Below are 26,344 nucleotides of genomic sequence, written 5' to 3'. Positions count from 1 at the left end.
GCTGAGGACTACAAGGTCTTAATTGGCCCATGGAAAATTGGCAAAGCTTTTCCCTGGAGTCCAAGTGTCTATGGAAGACTAATCAGTGTGTGCAAAGACTAACAACTGAGGCTTCCTCCTCCTCCTGGATGTTTACAGCTGGGATTGTTGGTCTCCAGAAGCTTCCTTTGAGACTAGCTAACATTTCCCCTGTGCTGTACCTAATGAACACCCAGTAGTAGAGGCAGCATTAGAGAATTCCCCCTGATCCTGGCTTCACTATTGTGTGTGACTGTATGTCTGTCTGTTCTTTATTCCCTCATCAACCCTAGGCAGGGTCCCAGGACCTAAGCCACATAGGTCACAGCAGGTTAGCTTACAATTTATTTTTAATACAATCACTTAGCCGGTCTTCCCTTTCCCCTAGACTTTAGGCAATCATAAAAATGTGAGGAAAACTGTGATAATTTAAGTAACAAAACAGGAGAGTTTACTGGAGTTTCATGTAATTCTCAGTGTCATGAATTATAACCATTTTGTAAACATGGGATGACTGGTGGCAGAAGTCACAGGTACCAGAACTGCCCTCAAAGTCTATGGTACCAATTCTGAGTTCTACTACAATGTTCTGGCTTCCATGTCCCTTCTTTGAGCTTCTGTTATTATAGCTTAATCTCATTGTGAATTCATGATTTAAGCCTGCAAAACTACAGAATAAAAGAACCTAACATTGATCTACTTGCAAGTGTGGAAAGATCAGAACACTCTAGATAACAGAACTCGTAAAACAACAGTCTGTTTGTTCACTGGCAAGGACAGCAAGTAACTGCAAAATATACATGGCCCATTTTCTCACTGTTTCCATCTGTCAATCTTGTAGGAATGAAGACAAAGGGGGCAAATTCATATTGTGGAATTTCACTGCTCCTTAAACAGGCACTTAATAAAATGGTAAAATAATGCCTTGCCAAGAAAATCTTTTGACTGCAGAGTCCTGGAAATAGAAGCTGGGTTCTCTGGAAGAGCAGTCGGAATACTCTTAATCACTGAACCATATCTCAGTCTACAATAAATACTTATTAGATATACCTACACATGGTGTTCAAACCATTTCTAACTCCAGTTCCAGGGGATCTCACACCCTCTTCTGGCCTCCACAAGCACATGGTGCAGAGATACATGGAGACAAAACACACACATAAAATATGGTTATATATTTTAAAATGTGGGGGCTGGAGAGATGGCTCAGCAGTTAAGAGCACTGGTTGCTCTTCCAGAGGACCTGGGTTCAATTCTCAACACCAACATGGCAGCTCACAACTATCTTAAACTTGAGCTCTAGGACGACACCTTCACACAGATACACGTGCAGGCAAAATACCACTGTGTAAAAGATAAAAAAGAAACAATTTTAAAAAGTAATATTTATTGCTCCCAGTACACTTTATACCATCTCCAAGTCTTATCTTTGTCCGGGTGTTTATATCTGATGGAGGTCAAAGGAGGATGACTTCATACTCTTGAGGGTTAACTCACCACCTGAAATTAGTCTGAGACTAGAATATGCTACCCCAAAATAGTCTTGCTATATATTGTGCTGCTTTTTTGGGAAACTGCAGTCATGGGAGTAGCTGAGAGACTTTCTTTTTTAATGCAGTAGTTAAAAGGAAATCCACACTGACAGCTTTATGTATCAAAGGGTTTCTCCAGACGTCTGAGACCACCCACACTCATCACAGTTCTGTCTTCCAGAAGGCCTCTTCTGGAGGTCAGGATGTGATCAAAGCACCAGTTTTCTGAGGCCGACTCTCAGATTTTGCACGACTCTTGTGTTCACATAGACAATGAAATTTGCTTTTCCTCTCATTCATCCAGTTTGTGCCAGTTTAATTGGCAGTCCAAAGAATCTAGAAGGGCTGCCTCTTGAGTTTGTCCTAAAACCGACTACATTTTTGAGCTTCGGAAACAGCAGGAAGGGTAACGTTATGTTACAGAATTGAAAGGCCTTCCCACGAGAATTCACTCCACCACTACATGAGTAAAAAGAAAACCTGCAGGTCAGTAGGCGACTGCTTCTGGCTAATGCACGAAAGAGAGCCAGCCCTGAACAGAAATCCCTGGCAGCCTATAGTTTCCTGGCTCCAAGGTATACTTCGAGTCATTAACCACATTTCAGAGCCAGGAATGACAAGGTGTGGTTGTTTGGACAAATGGGGAAATTTACAATATAAAATATTGTCAAGGTTATCCCAAGACAGGCCAGCACTGCTTTTCCCAGGCAGTTGTTAACCAAGGCTATCCCGCCTGCCTGGCAGGGTTGTTAGGAGAACCTTAGTGCTCCTTTGGCTAACTTAGTAAAATCTTTTATACAGCATCAGCTAAGATGTTAAAAAAATATATACAGGTTCATAAAATCTACAAGGTTAATACATAAAAGATGAGATAGATGTTCAAACAAATATGGCTTAAGGTGGATTTAAAAACTAGGAAACAAAGCTTGCCAGGGCTGGGAGCAGAGCTCAGCTGCCGTGCTTACCTAGCATTCTTGGAGACCTTGCATTCAATCCCCACTGCTAAAAACACAAATTAAGTTTGTTGATGTGAGAAGTAGTAATTTGTCAATCTCAACCACAAAGGAAAAGAGGCATACCTCAGCACTACTGGATGAGAAATTCCTGGGAGTCCAGCATTTTGTCCATTACTTCCCTAGACATCTAATATAAGTTCCCAGAGCAAATTTGACAAAGGGCAGGAGTAAGGGTTGGTGGAACCAACCATTGTAGGTAATTACCTATACAGTCATGTTTAGGTCTTTTGCCACTGGTATTGCCTGTCTAAAATTACTTCATACCCAAGGGGCTGAATATAACTGCTTATAAAGGAAGAGGATCTGTAGAACCCACACTCACCTGACACACACAGGTCTCTCTGCTGCTGAGTCTCGACCAGCTACCATTTGCCATGGAAGCAGATACTGCTACACTGACCCCAGCATGTACAAAGCTGGCTACATAGGCGAGGATGCATCCAAGGCTCTCTTGCTTCTATGGTGTTTTATCCACCAAACTGGGGTGTGATGGTGGACATGGGCCAGTAGGTCTCCTATATGGGCAACAAGGTCCAGACCGAAAGCATCCTGATGCTCAGGTATTTATGGAGAGTGGTACTGTCAACAACTTGGATAACAGAGATGATACTGCATCTTATACAATGAACCAAGTGTGGCCCTGGAAGAGCACTTGCTGCTTACCAAGGTTCCCTTAACCCCAGACCAGCCATGAAAAGACGACCCAGATACGTTCAAGATCATCAACACTCCACTCATTCACACAGCCACCAAGGCTGTGCTGTCTGTACAATTCTGATGGTATCACCTTCCTCATGATTGACTCCAGAGACGGACACACATACACAGTGCTCATCTACAGGAACTATTCTTCATGATGGATTCTACACACAGGCACCCCCAACAGTGCCCAGCTACAGGACCTACCCATGAAGTTCCAGAATAAACATGGCTACAACCTCGTCATAGCCAAACAGGAAACTGATCTAATATCATAAAGTTGTGCCATTTTGCCCTGGACTTCCAGTAAGGCATGCCTGCTGCTGCATCCTTTTCCTGGAGAAGAGTTATGCCCGACAGCCAGGTTGTCATTATTAGCAAGGATCAATTCTGCTGCCCCCAGGTGCTCTTCTATCTTCCAGCCTTCCTTTCTGGGTGTGGACTATTATGGTGTCCATGAACTTATCTTCAGTTCTGTCATCAAGTGTGATGTCAATATGAGCAAAGACGTCTATGCCAACGCAGTGCTGTCTGCATGTACCACCATGTACCCAGGCATCGACTACAATAGGATACAGATCACTGCTCTGGCTCCTAGTACCGTGAAGATCAACGCCATTCTCCCCAAGTGCAAGTACTCCATGTGGATAGGCAGTTCCATCATGGCCTACTGTCTACCTTCCAGAAGAAATGGTTCAGCAAGGAGGAATAGAAGGAATACGGCCCTTCCTTCATGCACTGCAGATGATTCTAGGTGGACAATGACGGAGCTGTGTTCACACCTTTTCTTGACAAAATGTGCATGGAAAAAAAACCCCGAGACAACTTTGTTCTTTTTCTCAATTATATATATATATATATAAAATTTTTGGTGCTTTTGATTCAGGATTTAAAAACTGGAATGGTGAAGATGACAGCAGCTGATTCGGGTTAAGCATCCCCAAAGTTTTGCAATGTAGCTGAAGACTTCGCATTTTTGTTGTTGCTACAGGAAGTCCCTTGTCCTCTCCAGAGAAGCACCCCACCCTAATCCAGAAAGGAGGATGGTCCAGTTCATCAGAGTGCATGCAAGTGAGATGAGACAGCAGCATTACTTTTGTGTAAATTACATATTGCAAAAAAAAAACCTATCCACCCTAATACTTTATTTTTAATTTTGAACAGTCCGCTACTATGCTTGGCCTCCCATGATGGACCCTCCAACTTGAGATTTATGGAGGCTTTTGGTCTCCCTGGGAGTGGGTTGTGTTGTCAAGGCAGCCAGAGCTTACCTGTTCATAGACTTGAGATCAGTTTAGTAAATGAGCACACCTTATAAACAAGAAAAAAGGAAGACTGGCCCGACCGACCCTTTAGCCCTTCCAAAAGGGATGAGAAAGGGGCAGCTACGGAACAATGGGTGACCCCTAGCAGGGATTACAAGTAAAAAAAGATGACTACATAAAAAATGAAATAAAAAAGTCTTGAAAACTCTCTCTATATGTCAACCCAAATGATCTAAATTTATACAAGGGTAAAGCTTTGTCAATCTAAGTACCTAAAAGTCACACCAATCCCTACCATCTCCCTTTCCCATAAAATATAAGACACACGATGCTGCACTAATTCCAGAAATTAGTTGAAAACACAATTAAGGGATTTTGGATTCAGTCATCAGAGTACCAACTTAATGTTTTTGTAAACATTTTGAAAAAGGCCATAGGACACTCGTCACATTGTTCAAATGCCCAGTGGCAGGATTTCTGATGAGACCAAACAGGCCACATAAACCAATAAGATACTGTAGAGATAAAGCCAATATGACTAAATCCAAAGTGGAGCACACGAAGGACCTCATGTATAATACAAATCAGCTTAATAAATAAAGGAGACACAGGTGCCAGAACCTGCGAGAGTTAGTTCCTGGGGGCTTGTTTATAGCCTTCTCTGAGACTCCACTGCCACTTCCACTTGGGCAAGTCTAATGGTGCGGCCATGGAGTTTGTAGCCATCTTGCCGTACTAATGCCACAGTGCCAGGCTGTACCCCAACACCTGCTGGCATGTGACATATGAGTTCATGCTCATGAGGGTCATATTTGTCACCAATCGGTGTCATTTTCTCTAGGCCATGTTTGGCAAACACGCTCTTCAGCTTTGCTTCTAAAAGGGACAGTCCTTGAAAGACTTTTTCCAGAGTAAGCTTGTGGTCCTCAGGTTTGGTTTCTTCTGAAAAGCACTCGGCAGTCTTCTCCAAAATGTCTGCCACCTCCACCAAGTCCTTACAGAAGCTCTGGATTCCTGCAGAGAAAACAGATCCAAGTCTGAGAACAACGCTGTCCTTAGGGGTAGAACCTGGAGTAGGCAAAGAGGTAGCTAGTACACTCCACACTTAGTATTTCTGAGAGTGGGAAGGTTGCTATGCAGGACTTGGGGATCAGCTTAACCATCCAATCTCAACTGACAAGTCAGAGTCAGTTTTTGCAAATTGTGTCTGTCTGTCTACTGGGAAACTGGGAAGAGATACAACTTGGGCTACATACACCTATATAAAATAGACTAAAAACAGGCTTATCTTAGTTGTGCAAAGGCCACTCTCAAGAAGATAAGCTAGGAATATTTCATTGGGAGGGTGAGGGTGGAGAACACAAAATAAGAAAAGCCAACACTATGCTAAGGATGGCGAGAGCCACTTGTTCGTGGTTACCTAGCTAGGAAGGTGAGGCACACTTACAGACGAGGTGAGGCCTGTTAGGGAGACTTGGGAAAGGTCCACAGAAACCTTTTAGAGCAAGTGAACTGTTCCAAGTTGAAAGTAAAGCCAGTTGTTGCAAGTTCCCAGTGTTCTCACTCTGATTGGGATAAGGAATGGTCACCACTGGACATCCATGGCATAACGCCCAGCAAGGGCTGGTAAAGAGTAGACTTATCTATTGACATGTTTATTGCTATGCCAAGGTGGGCAGCCACCTAGACTAGTCACAGGCAAGCAATAAAAAACACTGACAGGTAGACCTGAGAAAACTGACCAGATGCGGCAGACCAAAGGAGAGGAAGGAATTCTACTTTTAACTTCCCAGGGCACCAGACTCTACTAGTAGAATTTCTTGAGGAAAACAGGGCACATCAGCCCAACAGCAGCATACTATCAACATGCCCACTGACTTACAGGCATGCAGATGGGCTCACAAGGAAAATAAAAAAGTGCCAGTGTCAAGCAAGGAAACGTGGCATCATCTAGATCAGGGAAGGAGAGGAGGCAGGAAAGGTGTTTCCAGGAAACAAGCCCCGATTGAGAGCAGACGCTGGTTTTTTGTGTTGGGGAATTAAGCCCAAGCCCATGGTTCTGCCACTGAGCTACATTCTCAGCTGTTCAGTAGAAGTTTTAAAGCAGCAAGCTTCTGTGCTGATCTGCATACTGCCAGGGGAGACTTTGCTTCTAAATGAGTGAAGTAGTGGAAATTTGGCTAAACAGAAGCCCAAGTTCTTGTTGGAACACCGAAGAGCAGTTTCTGACTGCGTTCTCATTATTGTATTATGACTATTTTGTGTGTGATGTATGCATATGCTTGCCTCTACGTGCACCCAGGTGGGAGTCATAGGTCAACGTTGGATATTTTGCTCTAGTTTTTTTAGATGAAGACTCTTACTGGACACAAAACTAGACATTTCAGCCAAACTGAGAGTCCAGTGAGTTGCCTGTCTCCTCCCTACCCCAGCACTGGAGTTAGTCACATACCTGACTTTTTCCCCACATGAATTCTGGGTATCCCAACTCAGGACTTTATGTTTGCAAAATAATTACTTTATCCACTGAATCATCTCCCAAGTCCCAATTTAACTACTGGGTTAAAACTATGCTTGCAAGGAGGTCAGATAGTTAACATGACAGATTAGTTAAAAAGCATACTTTCTACCAGGTGTGGTAGCTTATGCCTTTAATTCTAGCACTTGGGAGGCAGAGGCAGGAATTTCTGTGAATTTGAGGGCAGCCTGATCTATACAGAGTTCCAGGTTAGCAAGGGTTACATAGAGAGACCTTGACTCAAAAGACATAAACCAAAAGAAAATTATACTTTCCTTCTCCCTCCATGCTCATCTCAACCCCTTCAGTTTCCTAAGTATCTCTGGCCACTAGGAGGAAACTCCACAGGCAAATGATTTCTGTAGTGTCCTTGGCAAGACATATTGCTTTAAGTCAATAAACTGGAAAACTACCAAACTCTTCGGCAGTTAGTTAACATGAATTCATTCCCAAGCGTCTTCCTGAATAAACTCATAGTAAACTAGTGCTACCTCAATGCCTGACTTCTAGTGTCCATCCATCTGACTCATCAAGCAGTCGGACATCAGAAGTTCCTCCACTGCTAAAACTGTTCTACTTGGAACAAGACATTTCCACAGCTCAGCAGCCAACAACTTTCTTCTGTAAAAGGCCACACAGCAAGTATTTTAAGATTTGTGGGACAAGAGGCAAAAGTAAAAAAACTATGTTTTGTAAATAAAGAGAAAATAAGTTCATATGAATTTTTAAAAAATCATGAAATTCAAAACTACTAACTGGCGGCTGGCTATGATCTGTGGAGCTTTGTTATAGACTTGGATACACATGCACACATGTGCACAAGTGCTCGAACACACACACAAACACACACATTCAAGTTTTAGCTGTTCTATAAAGAACTGACTTGCAGAGCACTGATAGCAATAAAGGATTCTTGTCCACAGTAGTATGGACTTTCCCTGTGCATACAGACCAATGCTGCTTACATCACACAAACTTTAGCATTCCTGTTCTTTGAATTTTCCTCTTGAATGTTGCAATGATTCACTGCTTCATCAATGACTAAAAAATATTATTTGTATACACACTAGAATGTTGGAAATGTAGCACCTGTACACCCTTAGAAAAACAAAGGCCGGCATTATTATACAGTGGTTAACATGACATCACTTCCATGTGCAGCAGAGAAAGCCTGTGGGGAGGGTGGGAGGTATGGAACGTATCAGTTAGGGGTCTCAGATGCATTTCTACCACAATTAGTTTACAAAAGTGCTTACAAAGGTACATGCCCTTCAACTAAATTTACTCTATTATGAATCATCTCTCACCAAATATCTTGGCGTCTTCCACACATCTCTGGGTTCGTCTCCTTATGTTTTCACAATCAGCAACAGCTCTCTGGTATCTTAGCTAAATGACAAAAGCAAAATCAAAGGATGAGAAGTCAGTGGGAAAGAATACTTCTACTTTATAAATCTCATCCTTTCTATTTACTCTTCAGTAGCTTGTAAGTAATTACAACTAGCTTGAACACATCAGTTTTCAAGTTCATTATCCAGAGCAAACAGTTTCACATTTAGGCAACACTGCCAACCTTTCTTTCATGGACCCGAACTCTCACATGACAGAGAATAAGTTTTAATAACTCATCACTGCGACTGGAAAGATGACTCAGATGTTAAGAGCATTGACTGCTCTTCTAGAGGTCCCGAGTTTAAATCCCAGCAACGACATGGTGGCTCACAACCATCTGTAATGTGAGATCTGATGCCTTCTGGCGTGTAAGCAAACATGCAGACAGAACATAACATTTACATAACATAAATCTTAAAAACAAAACAAACAAACAAACACACAAACAAAAAACCAAAACCTATCACCTATTTCAAGGCAGTTAACTCATCCTGTTTGTTCCTCTTTTCTCTTTAGTTCATGGGTTCTTTAATTGCTCTCAGTAGACATGCTTCCCAGCACCCTGCAGTCCTGAGGGGCCTTACTCTGCCTCGTAATTACTCTGCTTCAGCTATCTCTTCTCACAGTGCTCAATCACAACTATGTCCAGTAGGTCAGATGTTCTCTGCTTACCAGAGTACAAAGACCTCACACACCCAGCAAATATTTATTCTCCATCACCTGACAGGCACCACACCACCTTTAACTGCCAAACCAATCAGTTATCTAAAGTGCTGGGAGACAAGAGGGAAGCAAAACAAGGCCCCACCCTTAGTAAGTGGCTTTTAAAAACCAGACTTTTTTTTTTTTTTTAAATAGGCCCAGCAAGAGAGTAGTGGAAGAAGAGGGGTAAAGAACCATTTTAAAGGAAAGTTCATTTAAAAAAACAAAAAACACAAAAAATTTTGCTTGAACATTTAAACCAGAAAAGATAATAAATAACAAATAATATAAAATCTATTACTCACTGTTAAATCCTGGACTTCTTTTTCCAGTTTAACAGCTTTTAGCCTTAAGGCTTGTTCAGCAAGGGAGGGACCGAGTACATCAGGAGGGTCCTCAGAACTGCAGTCTTCCCCAGCAGTTCTTTGGGTGGCAGTGCTGAATGGGTGTAGCCATCCCCTAAGAGGGTGGGGTAGGGCAGTGGCACACAATGAAAAAATGCCACCATACAAAGGCAAACAACAACAGTTAGAGCCCCCAAAGCACCCCACGCTGACTCTTCATAGTCTTTAGTCTTGGTGACAGATGCTACGAAGTCCTATAAGCTTTTTTTCTGCTTCATCCCCCTCACGTTTTTATTGACTAGATTTTAAAGTGCTCTTAAAAGTACCATTAAAGGAAGAAAAGCGGCTCAGCAGTTAAGAGCACTGACTGCTCTTCTAGAAGACCTGGATTCAACTCCAAGCATCTAAGCAGTGGCAACTCACAATCACCTGTAACTCCAGTTCTTGGAGATCTAATGCCTTCTGTGGGCAGCAGGTGCGCAGTTGGAGCAGCCATAATGCAGGGAAAACTCCCATACATTTAAAGTTTTAACGATATGCAGTTGTCATGCCACACAATTTAGCATTTAGAATGTACAATTCAACATTTTTACCATGTCCAGAGTCTGTGTGTGAAATCACAATTTCAGAACATCTTTGGCACATAAAAGGGCTTGTATTTCACACATCATTTACCATTGCCTCCTACATTGTTTGCCCCAGGTAAACCTGATTAATATTTTGTTTTCTATAGACAAGTCTTTTATGGATGCTTAATGTCAACAGAATCATAATAGATGATCACTTAGAAGCAGTTTTTCACTTAGAATGTGTTTCAGGTTCATTCATGTAATTGTGATAAGAGAAAAATACCAACAAGTTTTTTTTTTTAATTAAAAGGAATAGGACTAGAATGAATTAACTGACAAACAGGAAATATTAGGTAACAGAGGAATAAGAAAAGAACATAAAGGACTCTCCCCGAAACACAGGAGCTAAAACTAAACTGCTGGCTTCTCCACCTTAGCCCCAAAAGGATCACATCTGCTCTTCTCCCCTGAGAAGCAACCATCACCAACAACTGATTAGACAGATGTTAGCTAAAGATAAAACTGTCTTAACTAGAAACTTGCAAATCTCAGCTTCTGTAAAACCTGCTTAGCTTTGGGAAATCTCCTTTGACATGGGGATAAAAAGAACCAAAATGGTCTGAAGATTATGATAATGCCTAACCCTACACGAAATAATTCAGATCAGGGCTTTAGCTAGAGTCTACAGCTGTACACTAAAAAAGTTTTTCTCATTGGGAACGGGTGAGGCACCCCGCCAACTGCATTTACCAGTAATTGGTTACTTTCTATTACTAATAGCTCACTGTGTAGATATGCCACACCTTTTTACCCATTTGTCAACTGATGGACGTTTGGATTTTTTCTTTTCTACTAGAATGATAATACTGCTTCTACAAAACAAATGCTATTATTATCTGTCATGTCCAGCCTACCACCAGGAATGAACCTCATTGGGGCAGTGAGGGAATAAAGAAGATAGACAGAAAGATGGGGTCAGGTGGTCCAGGCTCACTGTTGGAAAAAACCACAGCACTCTGGAAGCTCAGCATTTTATCAGTAGAGTTGTTCAACCTCTACGGAGGTGGGGTTATTACATACAGATCCATCAGGAGGCGGGGCTTCTGGTATACAGTTAGATCAAGGGGACAGGTTTAGTTAATCTTAGTAGGTATAGTCTCTGTAGAGGAACAGTCTTTAAACTGTAAACATCCAGAGGGGAGAAGCTACATGGACATTTTTCTGCACACACTGGTAATACTCACACCCAACCCCTAGAGGGAGGCTTTGCCATTCCTCCATGGGCCTGAGGCTCTGGGGTCTTTGACATGGCCTGTTCATGTCACCACAAACATTCACACAGGACTTTACCCATTCAGGGTTTTCCTCTGTTTCCTACATCTCCCTTTCCTATTTCTCAGATGTGCAGGATGAATCTTCACTATTAGTCCAGCGGCAGTTCACCACAGTGCCTAACACCAGAACAGAAGGCATTAAAGGTGCCTTTTCCCCCTTTACCCTCTGGCCTCTTCCATCCCTGTGTCACCACTCTGGGCTGTCTGTCTTCTTGCCCTCAGGTGCTACAAAGCCACTCTTTGTGGGATCTAGTCTCTTCACACCTGGAGCCAGGCTCTTCAGTGGATCGGGTCTTTACAGGCCTCGAAGGTACCCAGGTAGCTATTCTGCACCATCAGGAAAAACACAAACATACCTTCACCCCCACATTAGCACAGGCCAAACCATTTTCCTGTCATGACATCTTTCCACATAGCACCTTAGGTTTTACTTCTCTGTCCTGTGGTGGCCAGTGTCAACTCTACAGTGAGGTAATCTACTTAAAAAATTTTAATGTGAACAAGGCCTTGTTTAGACAATCGGTAGAGCTCCCCTTTTAGTGTTTCTAACTGTTGTCTGAGACATCTCTGGGATCTTTCTACAATAGCTGTCCTTGGGGGTTGTAAGAAACACTTGTGTTGTGAGCCATTTTATGTTGGGCACAAATGCTTTTAATGTAGAAGACATGTAGGTAGGAACATTTTCCATTTAAAGATGCTGTAGATAGACCCAAATGGCAAATGCAGCAACGCCATTGAGCAGTATATTATGTTCTGCAGCCTCCCTTGTGAACAGAAGCATAAACTGAGAATAGGTATCAGCATTAAACATGCACACAGTTTCCCAAAGGAAGAGACATGAGTAACATCCACCCGCCAGAGAGCACTTTAAAAAGGGACAGTCCCGGCTAGGCGGTGGTGGCACACACCTTTAATCCCAGCACTTGGGAGGCAGAGGCAGGCGGATCTCTGTGAGTTCAACACCAGCCTGGTCTACACAGTGAGTTCCAGGACAGTCAGGATGACACAGAGAAATCCTGTCTTGAAACTTCTTCCCACAAAAGAAGTGTTAACAGTTCCACAGCCAGTCTGCTTGCAAATGACATTTTAATATCATGAGCTCAAAACCCTCAGCACAAAACATAACCTCCCCCTAATAAGCACATGACTTATGAAGAGGTAAGATGACATCTATGCTGGCACAAAAGAACCCTAGATTATAGCCGGATGGTGGCGCACGCCTTTAATCCCAGCACTCGGGAGGTAGAGTTCGAGGCCAGCCTGGTCTACAAGAGCTAGTTCCAGGGCAGGCTCCAAAGCTACAGAGAAACCCTGTCTCGAAAAACCAAAAAGAGGAGCTGGAGAAATGGCTCAGCGGTTAAGAGCATTGGCTGTTCTTCCAGAGGTTCTGAGTTCACTTCCCAGCAACCACATGGTGGATCACAACCACCTGCAATGAGATCTGGTGCCTTCTTCTGGCACGTAGGCATATATGGAGGCAGAACACTGTATACACAATAAATAAATAAAATCTTAAAAAAAAAAAGAACCCTATATTGTTCTCCTTCTCACCACCTAAATTAGAAACAGCCTCTCTCTGCCTATAAATTTCCCCACCAATTGACAAGGAAAAGAGGTAAACTTTCTGTTTCTGTCCTCCTTGCCAGTTGACCTTGCAATAAAACAAACAAACAAAAAAACACCCCACCCTTGGCTACTATGGGCAGAGGAAAATGCCCTTGCTCTTGGTATCACGAAAATATTTGATATTTAGTTTCGTTTACACAGAAATGTAGACTTGGACCTAGTTTAGATCAGATCTTCAACTGCGGCAGTTCTGACCTCTTAATTATTCCAAGTGAAAAACTACAAGGTTAATCAATCTGTGGGTTCAAGAGCTCTTTAAAGCAAATAGTTCATTACTTATACGAACAGACATAAAATGGACAGTGATCACTGAGATGGTAGAAATTATAACAAAGGCTTAAGGGGATGGGGAGTAAAGGAGTCTGCTTTAAGGAGAGAACTTTGGGCAGAGGGAAGAGCTGGCTTGGCATCACAATCCAAGGGCATTTCCCAGACTTTACAGGTTGGTCCTGAGTTTTATTAACGGTTGATATCCAATTAAACCATGTATCCACATGGTTCTAAATATTTGGTTCAGAAAATATAGTTATCATAGGGGCAAATTATACATGGCCAAAAAGACCAGCCCTCCTGGAAAACCACATTTATCCTGGATAAACAGAATGCTGGTCAAAACAGTCAGTTTGAAGAGAAGAGGTCAATGCTCAATTACTCCTTCAGAAGAAACTATTCTCTGATTATTTCCTTACCTCACCCAACAAACTGCCAAAGGTAGGAAAGAAAACAAACCACCCCGCCCAAGGCCTCACAACTCTGGTAGGGCGGGTGTATTAGATCAGGTGCATCAAGACCGGAAAAAGAATGACAAAAGGTCATGCAAATTTCCTGGATTTCCCCGCAGCTAATTTACAAGTCAGAATTCTCGAACTCTTCATAGACAGCCTTTAAAAAGAAATCCGTTCTCAGGAATATCCCCTGAGAATAATGAACCGTGTTCACTAATACAAAAACACCTGTTCCAGAACCGCGACTGGTTTCTAGGCGAGGTAACTTCCTTAAGGTTTGTTTGGAAAAGTTAGTAAACTTTCCTAAATTCTAGATTCCTCAAGTTAGTAAACACGAAATAATAAAAAGCGACTACCCATAGTTCTGCAGGCCACTGACGGCACGAATTTCACAGTACCCCTAAGAGTGGTGGAAGGGGCGTTTGGGGAATGAGCCACGGCTCTCCTTTTACACACAAGTAAAACGATGCTCCCGAGAGCTGGAGAGTGACTGGACCACATGGAGTCTGGCTAAGAACCCCACTACATCCTTGGAAGACAGAGGCGAGCAGAGGCTAGGGACGAGTTACGTTTCCGATTCAGTACTGCTTGGCTTCTACCTCCCAGGACGTGGCCTCGGATGCATTTATCTTCCCTGACCGGGAAAAGCGCGCCGATGGGCCTCAGCCTCCCTTCCTAGAGACGCGGCGTGGACGCCGGGTCATGGGGCCTGCGGCCGGTCCTCGCTAGCGCCGAGTTAGCCCTCGCCTTCCTTCCCATAGCTGCCCATCGCCGCGCCCACGCCACGGCCTGCCCGGCCCCGACGCCCCGCTTACCCGCTCTCTGACACAAGCCCGGAGGCCAGGAGGCGCTGCAGCCGCTGCACCGCCCACAACGACCGCGCCGCCATGTTTCAGACCGGAACGTCGGAACCGCGCACGCGTGCTCGAGTCAAGCGGAGAGACGCGCTCTCCGGAAAGCCACGCCCCTCCCCCGGTGTAGGCAGGGGCTTCCGGTTTCCTGTGCGCCACACTGCTCTTCCGGACTGGGCTCCGCAATCTGGGCTTTCGGGGTTGAGTTGGTGAGGTGGATGCTTGTCCCAAGAGGTTCATAGTAGGTGCCAAGTTCACGGTGAGCGAGGCGGCTCTCACCTCATCCTCGAGGAGCGTATATGAAATGACAGGCAATAAATGTAAAATGTGACCAATGCCTAAACGCGAGGGGCACGCGCTGTGAACCGAGGCCAACGAGATGGCTCAGCGGACGGAGGCGCTGACTGCCAAGTCTCAACAACCCGAGTTCGATCCTGGGACCCACTGGAAGAAAAAAAAAGAATTCGTCAGCTTCTTCTCTGACTTCATTCCGGGCCCAGTCATGTACGCCCCGAAATAAATACACGCCCGTACAAAACTGTAAAAGACTAGACTATAGCCGTAAAGAAAGCCAGTGACGAGGGAGAGTATTGAAAGCAAAAGATGAAATCCCGTGAGAGCGTGTGATAACTTCAGACTGGAGAACTGGCTTAAACCGGTCTAGTGAGCGAGTAAATACTGCAGCCTGGTTGCACCTTCCCCAGTCACTCTCACGATTTTTCTTTCGACGATAGTTTTCTGACTTAACTGTGTGTTGAGTTGTTTCTGCTTAGTAAAATCTAAGTGCTTCCAGGGCAGAGCTATATTTTGTTGCCTGATTTTGGTTGCAGTAGTTCGACAACAGGTATGACTCAGGCCTGTAATCCCAGCCACTCCGGGCTAAGGCAAGAAGATCACAAGATCAAGTCCAGCTGGGGTACCTTAGTGAGGCGGTCTCAATACAAGAGAGCTGGGGATACAGCTCAGAGTGAATGCCTCCACATGCCAGACGTACTGGAGAAAAAAAAGTCCCTTTGCCATTCAGAGAAAATTGAAGAGTGTAAAAAGAGGTAGAGAAGAGGAATTGTTGGAATAGCCCTGGCAAGAGAGGACAGAATGTTTTTACTATGGTTGTTAACAGAGGGTCTTACATGAAGCCCCGAGCTCGTACTTCACCATCTTCAGAGGTGGGTTTGCCATCTCACCCCCTATCACCATAGACAGTGTAGTTACAGAGAAATCTAACTAGCTGGTGTAAGTCTCTGTGCTTACTTCCTATTTTCTTAGTATTTTGTTTTTTCTGCAATGTAGAGTTTTAGTTTTGTGGTGTGTCATGATCACTGTTTTTTTCCCTGATCAATAAATACTTGCAAAATGAATTAATGAAGTTGGATGATGTCAGTGAAGATGTGGGTAAATTTTATTTTTTTACATGTGTATGTATGTATATGGGTATACACATGAATACATGTAGTCTGAGGACCATTTGCAATAGTCTTTGTCTTTCCACTGTGTAGGTCCTGGGAATTGAATTTAGGTCATCAGGCTTGGTGGTAAACCCCCTTTATCTGGGGAGCCATTTTGCAAGCCCAAAATGTAGATATATTTCAGGGCTTTGCTGGGTGTAGTGGTGCACAACTTTAATCCCAGTACTTGGAAGACAGCAGCAGGCAAATCTCTGTCAGCTTGAGGCCTGCCAGACCTACACATCAAATAGAATAGGCCAGTCAGAGATACATGAGAAACCCTCACCAGCCCCAGACCAGACAGGATTTCTCTGTGTAGCTCTGCTGTCCTGGAATTAGCTCTGTAGACCAGGCTGACCTCAAACTCAGATCCACCTGAGTTCTGGGATTAATGTGACCCTTCTTTTAAAAAAAGAATAGTGGTTCTGGATGAAGAGGTGTCTGAGTGTGAAAATGAACTTGTGATTGCAGTTTCAAGCTTAATTCCTGAGTAGACCTTAAGGTTAAAATGATAAAAAGTTTTAAGGAGGAATGGGACATGTTCCTTCAGCACTCTGAATCCTTACCAAAATATAGCTTACTTCTGCTCTAGCAACTTGGGTCAGACTTTGTCCTCTGCCAGTTCATGGCTTCCATGAGGACAGAGACAAGTCTTCTGTACCTTTGATCTTAGATGTGACAGCCAACACCATTGTCGTCTTCATGTGGTGCTCTATGAGAATGCAGTTTTGGTGGGGAGGTTATGAGCCCTTCAGATAAGACACTTGAGACTCTGAACAGTGTAAGGCTCTCTCCAGGGAGGATGAGGGACATGAAGAATCTAACACTTCAGTGTTGGGAAGGCTGGAACATTAAGTTCCTCTCAGAACTATGGTCTGAGAAGGCATTTTAACAACCAAGTACAAGAGCTGGTGTCCGCTTTAGCGGTTTGCTCACAGTTCTTTTAGCTAGACAACTCAGACCACATGTACACACATGGAGACACATATGTATCCATTTACTCATGTACATATGTTTGTGTGCATATGTGCATTTTTAAAACAGTGTTTTTAGGTCTTGATTGACCTAAAACTTGCTATGTAAACCAGGCTACCTTGTATTTGGCTTTTATTCATATATTTATTAGGTGCAAGGCAAGTGTGCTTCTGAATGGAGAGCCACAGAAGAGGCAAAAGATTTGGAGTTAAGAAATAAGGATTCTAGAATTACATGAAACTGCAAAAAAAAAAAATTATTTTGACTGATCTCACAGAATCTTAGTGTAAAGTACAGGCATAATGCTTAGAAAGGCAATAAATATCAGAGCTGGCTACACTATCTTAAAAATATTTTGACATTTAGTGTGGTGTGTGTGTGTGTGTGTATGTGTGTGTTTATGAGTGCCAGTGTTTGTGTGGCGGTCAGAGGGTGACTTATGGGAGTTGGTTCCATCCTTTCATCATATGGGTTTTGAGGTCAAACTCGGGTCCCCAGGCTTGGCAATAAGCTCCCTGATACCCCGAGTTATCTTGCTGGATTCTGGCTACATTATTTAAAAGACAAGAACAAAATACAGAACCTCTTGTTGAAAATGAGAAGAAACATTTTCAAGAAGGCAGCTGTTGAATGTCAAGGTGAGCACTAGGTGTGCCCTGGGCATGGGCCTCAGGTGACACAGGCTGTTGGTGCCTGACAGGTGGCGTGTCCTCATGTGTGTTAATGATTAATGATGCGGGGCCCTTCCTTCTTTGAGCCCAAGATTTACTCTTGAAAAAGGAATTTAACCTTAAAATAGCTGCCTAAGAAAGAGTGGGACAGATTCTTAAGACACAGTGGTGGGCACCATTGCAGAATATCCATCTTAACATGCGCACTGGCAAATGTGGGCTGTTAGTCACTGAAGACACAGAAGTGCAGTTTGGAATGAAAGCCCTCCCTTTGGATTGGATGCCTTTTGGTAGCTGTAACTATCTGATAAATCACTTTTTCTTTAACAGAAAGAACAAAGGTTTTTGAGTCAGACCTTTCTCAATTAGCTGATACTAAAATCCTCTTCTGACTTGAGTATTTCTAACCTTAAACAATATAGAAGATGCTTCTCATGAATTGTCTCATTAGATACCCACCAGGATTCTTGGGAGGAGAGTACAATCACTTAGCCTGTTCTCATGAGAGCCGGGGCGGGGGGGGGGGGGGAGGGTTCGAAGAGATTATCCTTCAGTTAGCAGCAATCTGCCCTATCTGGATCCAGGACCATGACCCCAATGTGTCTGTCCTACCAGTGAGGTGATTGATTTTCCTGCTCTGGTCTCAAGCTACTGCAAAGGCTGGCAAGGTTTCAATGAGGCTGAAGTATGTAAACCTTAGGTGGGTAACACACCAAGACTAGCCAACTGGTTATTCTGAGACACACATCTTTCCTCTAACCCCCAGTTGTCAGCTATCTTCCGACCTCTCAGAGTTGAGCATTTTCATCTTTATTGGAGATGAATATGTTAAAAATCGACCTAAACGCCCAGTGTTGAGACAGTCATGAACGGCATAGAAAAGACGATGCTAGGACTTGAGGTCCTATACAAATATCAAGTGTTTGGGAGAGGCTTAGCACCCTCATGGTGAGCAGAAGCGAGCCATCATCCTGTTGGCTTTCCTCAATAGTTTCACGTCACAGCAGATACAGAGCCAGACTTGTGGGCCTCCTAGTACAAGATAAAGACTTCATTAGGCTGAAGACTTAGTCTTCCAACCATAAACCCAGGGGCCTTGGTGTCACATTAAATAGGTAAGGACTTGACTGACAGCAAATAACTCCATCCTCCAAAGAATGCAACAGTATGTGGGCATTTGAACTCCATACTTCTACAACTTTACAATAGGCCAGATGTTCAACTTTCTTTACTCTCTGAATACTCATGATTTTAAAATGCTCAAATATGGAAGGTTTTAGTGGCTATACTTTGCCAGGCTACAAAACAGATGAAGAATGACTGAAATATTTTTTCTTCTATTTTTTCGAGACAGGGTTTCCCTGTGTAACAGCCCTAGCTATCCTGGGACTCACTCAGTAGACCAGGCTGGCCTCGAACTCACAGAGATCTGCCTGTCTCTGCCTCCCAAGTGCTGAGAATAAAGGCGTGTGGCACCACCACCGGGTGACTGTGGAATTTTTAGGTTCTTAATAGCTTTTGTTCACTGTTGTGCACACAGGGATATAGCGACTTTCCAGTCCATTACCCCTGCTCAGAGGTCATCTGTAAGGCCCAATAGAAATGCAGTCTCCTTAAGTGCCCATTTCAGGTGATGGGGCGTCTTCTTCATCATGACACTACCAGTGCTTCAGTGCTGTCTTCCTTTGCCTTAAGGACTGGGACGGATGCTGAGAAAGGATGGGATGGCTTATTCACATGTGCTTTCATTGCTTCAGAAGGCAGAGAGACCTAACAAAGCCTTTACAACGGCGAACGAACGAGTCTATCTCCCACCACTCCCACCTCCACCCTCTGTAAAGCCAGAAGGATGCTTTCCCCCTTCTCCCTTCCCACAGTCCCTAAAATCATGCAGATGACCAAGCTGATCTTCTGGGTGCTTCGGGTCTTTTCCTGATGTCTTTGTGAAGAAAGCATTTCCCCATTAGATGAACAAGCTGATACTCCTTCAGGATGGACTTCTCACCCTTCCTAGGTCTTCTTCATCTCCCATTCCTAGAGAACAGAAAGATGGGGAAAAGTTAGTTGTTGAGGTTCTAGTGCGACTGTAGGTTAGAGCACTTACTGTAATCAGTATGACTAGCTCCACTGGCCAGGCCAGAGACCACGGGGCCCTGCTCCTCAGTGTCTGTGACCTTTAGTCCCTTTCTCCATTCCCAGCAGAGTAGTCAGGATAGCCTTCTGTTGTGTGGTAGTGGTGACAAGGTCTCACTATATATAGATCAGGCTGGCCTCAAATTCACAGCGATCCTCCAAAGTGCTGGGATTACACACCTAGTCAGATTTTTTTTTTAAATTTTGTTGATTTGTTTATTGTATGTATATGCATGTTTTGCCTCCTGTACGTCTGTGCACCATATGTGTGCCTGCTCAGAAGAGAGTGTCAGATCCCTGGAGTTAGAGATGGTTGTAAGCCACCAGGTGGGTGCTGGGAATTGAACCCCAGTCCTCTGCAAGAACACGTGTCTTTTTTGTTTGTTTGTTTGTTTGTTTGTTTGTTTTATTTTCGAGACAAGGCTTCTCTGTGTGGCCTTGGCTGTCCTGGAACTAGCTCTGTAGACCAGGCTGGTCTTGAACTCACAGAGATCCGCCTGCCTCTGCCTGGGATTAAAGTGCTGGGATTAAAGGCGTGCGCCACCACTGCCCAGCGTTTGTCTTTCACTCTTAGTGTTCACCCTTCCGCCTGCTTGTCCACAAATAAGGGAGGACTTGGGACACGCTCCTTTCTTTCTGGATTACTCGTCCCTCCAGCCCCCTTTGGTTTCCTCACACTCTCGCCTGGTATATGTATATGTATATGTATATGTATATGTATATGTATATGTATATGGCTTGTGTATGACCCTCTGCAAAGGCACTGGCTATCAATGGTGAAAATAGCCACCCCAGTCGCTTGTCACCCTTCTTCTCTTCCTCTGCCTTATTTTACTTCACAGTACTTACTATGACCTGGCATCACAGTCTTCATGTATGTATGCATGTGAAGTCATATCTTCCCAAGTCCCCAAGAGAAAGAAAGGCTGGTTTGGGTTCCTCGCTGTATAGCCTTTCATCTTAAAGAAGAGGAAACCCCTTGGTCTCCACATTTCTTAGTAAGGTTGGGTACTTCTAGATCACACTGCTCAGGCAGATGTCAGTGGTAGCTTTCGCAGTGGCTTACTGGGCACACTGGCTGAGCTGGCTATCTTTTTCTGGGGGGGGGGATAGGGTCTCACTATCTAATCCAGGCTGGTCTAGATCCCCCTGCCTCAGGTTCAGGTGCTAGGATTGTAGGCGTGCGCCATCGTGTTCAACACTGAATTTGTTTTTCAGTTCTACACCGTTTTACCTGTGTATTCTGAAATCCAGAAAACCCTGAAACAGGCATACTTTCTAGGTGTTTTGGCACAAGCTCATTTGGTGGCAAAGCCTAATGTGGTCTGATACAAGGCATTTTCTACTCTATGCTGTACATGTTACTCATATGCTTGAAAAATGTGTTGCAGTGTTTCCAATACATACCTTTCTAAAGCTCAAAATGTTCTTTTTTTTTTAAAAAAAATTATTTATTATGTATACAATATTCTGTCTGTGAGTATGCCTGCAGGCCAGAAGAGGGCACCAGGCCTCATTACAGATGGTTGTGAGCCACCATGTGGTTGCCGGGAATTGAACTCAGGACCTTTGGAATAGCAGGCAATGCTCTTAACCTCTGAGCCATCTCTCCAGCCCATCAAAATGTTCTTAACAGCTGTCCCCAAGAATTATACGAAGAGGTAAAGAACCAGCATCATATAGTGAGCCCCGAGCCTCTGTGTCTTTGTGTTGCTTTCTTGCTTAGCCTTGGCTAGGTATTACCCCTGATCTTGTCTCCTCACTACCTAGAAATGCTAGATGGCATCTTGTTAGAACCATGTTAATGCAGGGCAAGGAGTCTTCTGACTTTATTACATGGCTGCACCAGCAGCTCCCCACCTTTCTCTCTAGGTGGCATTCTGGATTTTGGGATGGGTCCTGTATAAAAAGATCCAGACCAGTGAGTCGCCATTAGCTGAGCTCCTTCTGGGTTTACCTTGGCCTTCTGTAGCACTCTTCCTTGGTTGGAGGTGACAATGGATGGACTTCTCTTCCTCAGCTCAGAAACACAGTTGACAGGGAGAGACTGCTCGGGGGCAGTGCTTTGGGGTTTATTTGTAGTTTCCTGTTCACGGCAAACCAAACCAAACCAGTAAATAGGTGAGATACAGTGCCGTCTACCTGCGCCCAACCTGCGCTTAGAAGGAAAAGTGAACTTTAAATGAGAAAGCGGTAGGCAAGCACACCAGCACGGAACAGGGTAGGGGGCGGAAGATGCTGGGGGCTGGGGGTAAAGACAGTGGCAGGCAAAGTCACAGAGATTTCCCTACGCGCCAGGCAGGCATTGTATGGATGGGCTTTCCCATAAACCTGTGAAGTAGGTACTTTTTATTAACTGCCTCATTTTACAGATGAAATCAGGAAGGTCAAGTTTCTGTGAAGGGTGACATGGTTGCTTAGTATGAGAGCTGGGATTCAAATCCCATAGCTACACCATTTCTTTTGGGTGCTGCTGCTAGGGATTAAACACAGAGCTTCATACATATGCGTTTAACTTCTCCCTGGTATTGTCTTAATGCCTACCCTATCTTCACTTGTTAAATCTTCCAGATAACTGCTTAATATTCAACTCTGTTAAGTGTGTGTGTGTGCGCTGTCTACTTTTATGTAAACTTGACACAAGGTTCTGAGAGGAGGGAGCCTCAATTGAGAAGATGCCTTCATAAGACTGGGCTGCAGCCAAACATGTAGGTCATTTTCTTGATTAGTAATTGATGTGTGTGTGGGGGGAAGACCCATCCCATTGTGGGTGGTGCCATCCCTGCGGCTCATGACCTGTGTTCTAGAAGAAAGCAAGCCAATAAGCAGCACCCCCACCTCCATGGCCTCTGCATCAGCTCCTGCCTTCAGGTTCCTGCCCTGTTTGAGCTCCTGTCCTGACTTCCTTCTATGATGAGCAGTGATGTGGAAGTGTGAGCCAAAGAACCCTTTCCTCCCCAGTCTGCTTCTTGGTCATGACGTTCCCTCCAGCAGTAGTGACCCTGACTAAGGTAGTGTGAAATCTTAACAGGCAACCCTGCAAGGCATTTAGAAAAGACTGATGTTTTTCTACCTCCAGAGGATAATTAAAAGGATCAAAGGCGGCGTGGAGAAGGCACCGAGGGCGCTGCTAAGAAGCAGTAGCTGCTAAGAAGGAATGGGTTCCAGCTGCTTCCCCAGCCCTCTGTGAATCAGGTTCTCCATCTGTAAAATGAAGCTGAGGATGCCCCCAAAGAGAGGAAGTGTCGGGTGGCTTCAGATCACGGGGTGTGGTCTGCTCTTAGGGAGTAGCTAGGAGCACAGCTCATACTTAACAGACGAGCCAGTTTCGTTGTCTGAGCGCAGAGAGGGCATCGAATCATCCAGCAAACACTTGGCATAGTCCTATCATCCAGACTCCGTAAGGGGCAGGGTTATGATAAGCACAGTCTAACTCCCGTGGGGTGTGTTTGGTGCTGGGGATCTAACCGAATGCCTCATCTACGCCAGGCATGTGCTCATCCCTCAAGTCTTAATGAAAACACAAAATACTTGGGGCAGAAGACAGACATTATACAAACAAGCACACCAATATGCATATGTTTCCCTCTAGTGGTTCAGTATTAAGCAGATGAAGAATGTAAATGACCATTGGCAATTTATAGCAATGCTTCCTAATGGGCTAATGGGGGTAGTCCTGCCCTTCTTGGGATATGTGGAACTTTCAGGAAACGTTTCTGACTGTCGTAACTGGGAATGAGAACAAATAGTGGAGTGGCAGAGAGGGGCTCGGAAGTGGCCGCCCCCTGGGGGAGGCACTGGACTCACCTGGCTCTTGTTCTTGCTGCCCACAGATAGGCCCAGGGCCGGGCCCCCTGCCAGGGACTGTTGCAAGCGCTCCTTGACAGCCACCAGCTTCAGCTCCAGGTCGATTCTCTGCTCCTCCTTGGCACGACACTGTGCTTCTAGAGTGGCCACAGCCTCCTCCATGGCCTTCACCTTCGCTCCTGAGCCCAGAGAAACTGATGAGAAAGTCTGTGGGGCCTCAGGTGCTGCCGTCTCTCCCGGAGGACCTTTCTAGCGGTGTGGGTGTAGGTAAAAGATGGATTCTGGGGTGGGTTACCAGCCACACTCTGTGGTGGTCTTTAGCTGCCTAGCCTCCATCTTTAGAAAACAGCACCCTAATAGTCCACTGCAAAACCTTAGTTGCCCACTCATTCCCTACAGTTTGAGTAGGTGGGTCCCATGTAACTCAGGGGCCTGGCCCACGATCACCTCTCATCTTCCACTCACAGTGATGGGTTTAGACTTTAGGGTTGGCTCAAATGGAGTGAAGCCTGAGATTTTGGTGGTGGTCACTGGGAAGAGGCTCCCCTTTTGCTGGGGTGTTCGGAGGACTGGGTGAAGGCTTGCACTGCACAGTCTCTATGTCAGCACAAAGGGGAAGAAGCTCCATTTGTATGTGGAGGAGTAGGGATTGAACCTAAGTGCTTGCACACTCGGAAAGGCTCTGCCACAGAGCTACATCTACAGCCCTCTATTTAAAAAAAAAAAAAAACTGTTTAAAAAAATCTTAAGGGGGCTGGAGTTATGGTTCAGGGGTTAAGAGCATTGACTGCTCTTCCAAAGGTTCTGAGTTGCCCTCTTCTGGCCTGCAGGTATGTATGCAGGTAGAACACTGTATACACAACAAATAAAAACCTTTTTAAAAAAATCTTAAAACACTCAAAAAATAGGGTCTCATGTGGCCCAGACTTGCCTCAGACTGCATAATGGAAAATGCCTGCCTCCAAAGTCCTGGGATTATGGTGTGTGCTGCCATGCCTGGTTTATGTGGTGCCAGAAATGGAACCTAGGACTTTGTGAATGTCAGGCAGGCAGTCTACCAAGGAGCCACAGTTCTAGCTCAGTCGAGAATCATCTCCATCCTTTCCACTAGAAAGCTTTATAGTCAAGTTAGATGCATTCATTCATTGCTTTAGTAGTGGTTTATTGAATTCTTACTATGTACCAAGTATTGTCCTAGACCCTTGGGGTGGATCAGTGAAGAAAACAGGCAAAGGTCTTCACTTGTGTAATCTTATATGTATATGTGTATGACAAATATAAGCAAAAGTAATGAATAGACTAACTTTTGCATACTGCAAATCGATACAGATAAAAACGTTGGCTGGGGTAGTCGTCAGCCTGTCCCAAATCATGGCTCTTACCGCTGGAAAGTTCCTGTCCTTTGTTTGTTTGTTTATGGGGAACTGAGTCCAGGGCCTTACACATGCTAGCAAGGGCATGTGCTCCACCACTGAGTTACATCCCTAGTCCCACACATTTTCCTTATACTGAACTTGGTATGTAGATCAAGCTGGCCTCCAACTCATGGAGATCCATTTGCCTGCTGGAACCAGAGCTGTGTTCTACCACACAAGGTTCCAAGTATCCATTCTCTGGTTTACCAGAAGTCCTTATCTTAGGCCTGTAGTGATCTACGGATGGGCTCTAGGGTTGGGCCACTGAATTTGTCTGTACCATTCTGATGAAGTGTTTTGTTCTTAGGGAAGGGCCCATAGGTTCAGTGCTCTAAAAGACCCATGTGTGTTCTGTAAGGTAGGACTTCCTACTCCCCAGAACATGTGGGAGACAGCCAGTCAGAAGTGTGGTGAACTGCCGCTAGGTAAAGGATGCAAAGAAACACAGTGGAAAATGTGGTTAGAGAAGCCCAGAGCAGGCAGGGCCTGGTGAAATCACTGGATTGCAGAAGGAGATCCTGGAAAAGATCAGTGTTCATCAAACCTAGCCCTGGGCCACTGGCTTACATCTGGGTGAATAAATGCAGCACCCAAATAGTCTGACTACCAAGATGCCGAGGCATGCTTCTGCTCTCCTCGCTGCTGTAGTCAGGCTGTCTCTTACCCAGGGAGGTCTACAGTACTAGGGGGCTTCTCATGCTCTACCTGGAAGCACTCACTAAACTCCCAGCACTGTCTTAAGTCAGGATGAATGATAATGAGAAGGGGTGAAGCCCACCTCTCCTGAGTGGAAAACCAGGAGATCTATGTAAGAGCCCTCCCCTTATTGTGCCAGGTGAGGTCAGGCTGAGCCTCCCCTGTGCACTCAGGGCCACACCTTGGCAGGTTCCTGGGTTGTTCCGGATGGCTTCCTTCAGTTCCTTCTTCTCCTGCCGCAAAGCCATCAGTTCCGTCCGAATCATCTCCTTCTCTTTTTCCAGCCTCTCTTTTTCTACCAGGTACCTGCGGGCGTCCTCCTCAGCCCGGTTCTTGCCATACTTGTATTGATTGGCACCTACAGAGGTACAGGACAGCAAGAGGTCCTCAGATCTGACCTCTGGGGAGGCACACATGTGGCGTTAGCTTGCCTCTTATCTCAACTTCATCCGCAACATATGCATGGTTAGGTCCACTCATGTAAGTGTATTTAGTGTGGCTCTTCTGAGGAAATAGGAAAGACCAGGGGAGCAGCACAGCACAGGCAGACCTGGGTTGGCATTCTGTCTTGGCTGGGTGTGTGATGTCACACCAAAATATGATCCGTGTGC

General features: G+C 44.7%; 2 protein-coding genes across 5 annotated transcripts in view; both read right to left on the bottom strand.

The window, feature by feature from the left end:
* Window positions 1-1,385: 1,385 nt before the first annotated feature.
* On the bottom strand, window positions 1,386-15,166 carry Grpel2 (GrpE like 2, mitochondrial). 4 transcript variants are annotated; one of them, XM_087896018.1, is made up of 4 exons: window positions 14,556-14,705; window positions 9,448-9,601; window positions 8,356-8,437; window positions 1,386-5,544 (listed from the first exon to the last, which is right to left on the bottom strand). In XM_087896018.1, exons 1-4 carry the CDS (start codon window positions 14,627-14,629, stop codon window positions 5,180-5,182), a joined length of 675 nt encoding a protein of 224 aa, XP_087752144.1. In that variant the 5' UTR covers window positions 14,630-14,705; the 3' UTR covers window positions 1,386-5,179. The 4 variants fall into 4 exon arrangements, with proteins under 4 accessions (XP_087752144.1, XP_087752145.1, XP_087752146.1 ...); XM_087896019.1 differs by lacking the exon at window positions 14,556-14,705 and adding an exon at window positions 14,340-14,481; XM_087896020.1 differs by lacking the exon at window positions 14,556-14,705 and adding an exon at window positions 11,553-12,863.
* A 3,304-nt stretch (window positions 15,167-18,470) lies between these two features.
* Window positions 18,471-26,344, bottom strand: part of Afap1l1 (actin filament associated protein 1 like 1) — a 57,608-nt gene continuing 49,734 nt past the window's right edge. Inside the window, 4 exon segments of the mRNA XM_048419715.3 lie at window positions 18,471-19,716; window positions 21,773-21,901; window positions 23,623-23,801; window positions 25,915-26,091. Coding sequence (XP_048275672.3) covers window positions 19,693-19,716; window positions 21,773-21,901; window positions 23,623-23,801; window positions 25,915-26,091 — 509 coding nt within the window. The 3' untranslated portion in view covers window positions 18,471-19,692.

Source organism: Myodes glareolus, chromosome 13 (assembly GCF_982192425.1).
Source record: "Myodes glareolus chromosome 13, mMyoGla1.1, whole genome shotgun sequence".
NCBI lineage: Eukaryota > Metazoa > Chordata > Mammalia > Rodentia > Cricetidae > Myodes > Myodes glareolus.
Note: the sequence above shows the minus strand (reverse complement) of the source record. Positions and strands in the feature narration are given on the sequence as shown.

Bases quoted from the DNA above. Each gene is read 5' to 3' on its own strand.
- Grpel2 (XM_087896017.1), bottom strand. From the start codon at position 14,831: ATGAACCTCTTGGGACAAGCATCCACCTCACCAACTCAACCCCGAAAG. The intron at 8,438-14,555 runs GTAAGCGGGGCG...TTTGTCATTTAG, and splicing joins GGGCTTGTGTCAGAGAGCGG to CTAAGATACCAGAGAGCTGT. The intron at 5,545-8,355 runs GTGAGAGATGAT...TTTTCTCTGCAG, and splicing joins GGAAGACGCCAAGATATTTG to GAATCCAGAGCTTCTGTAAG.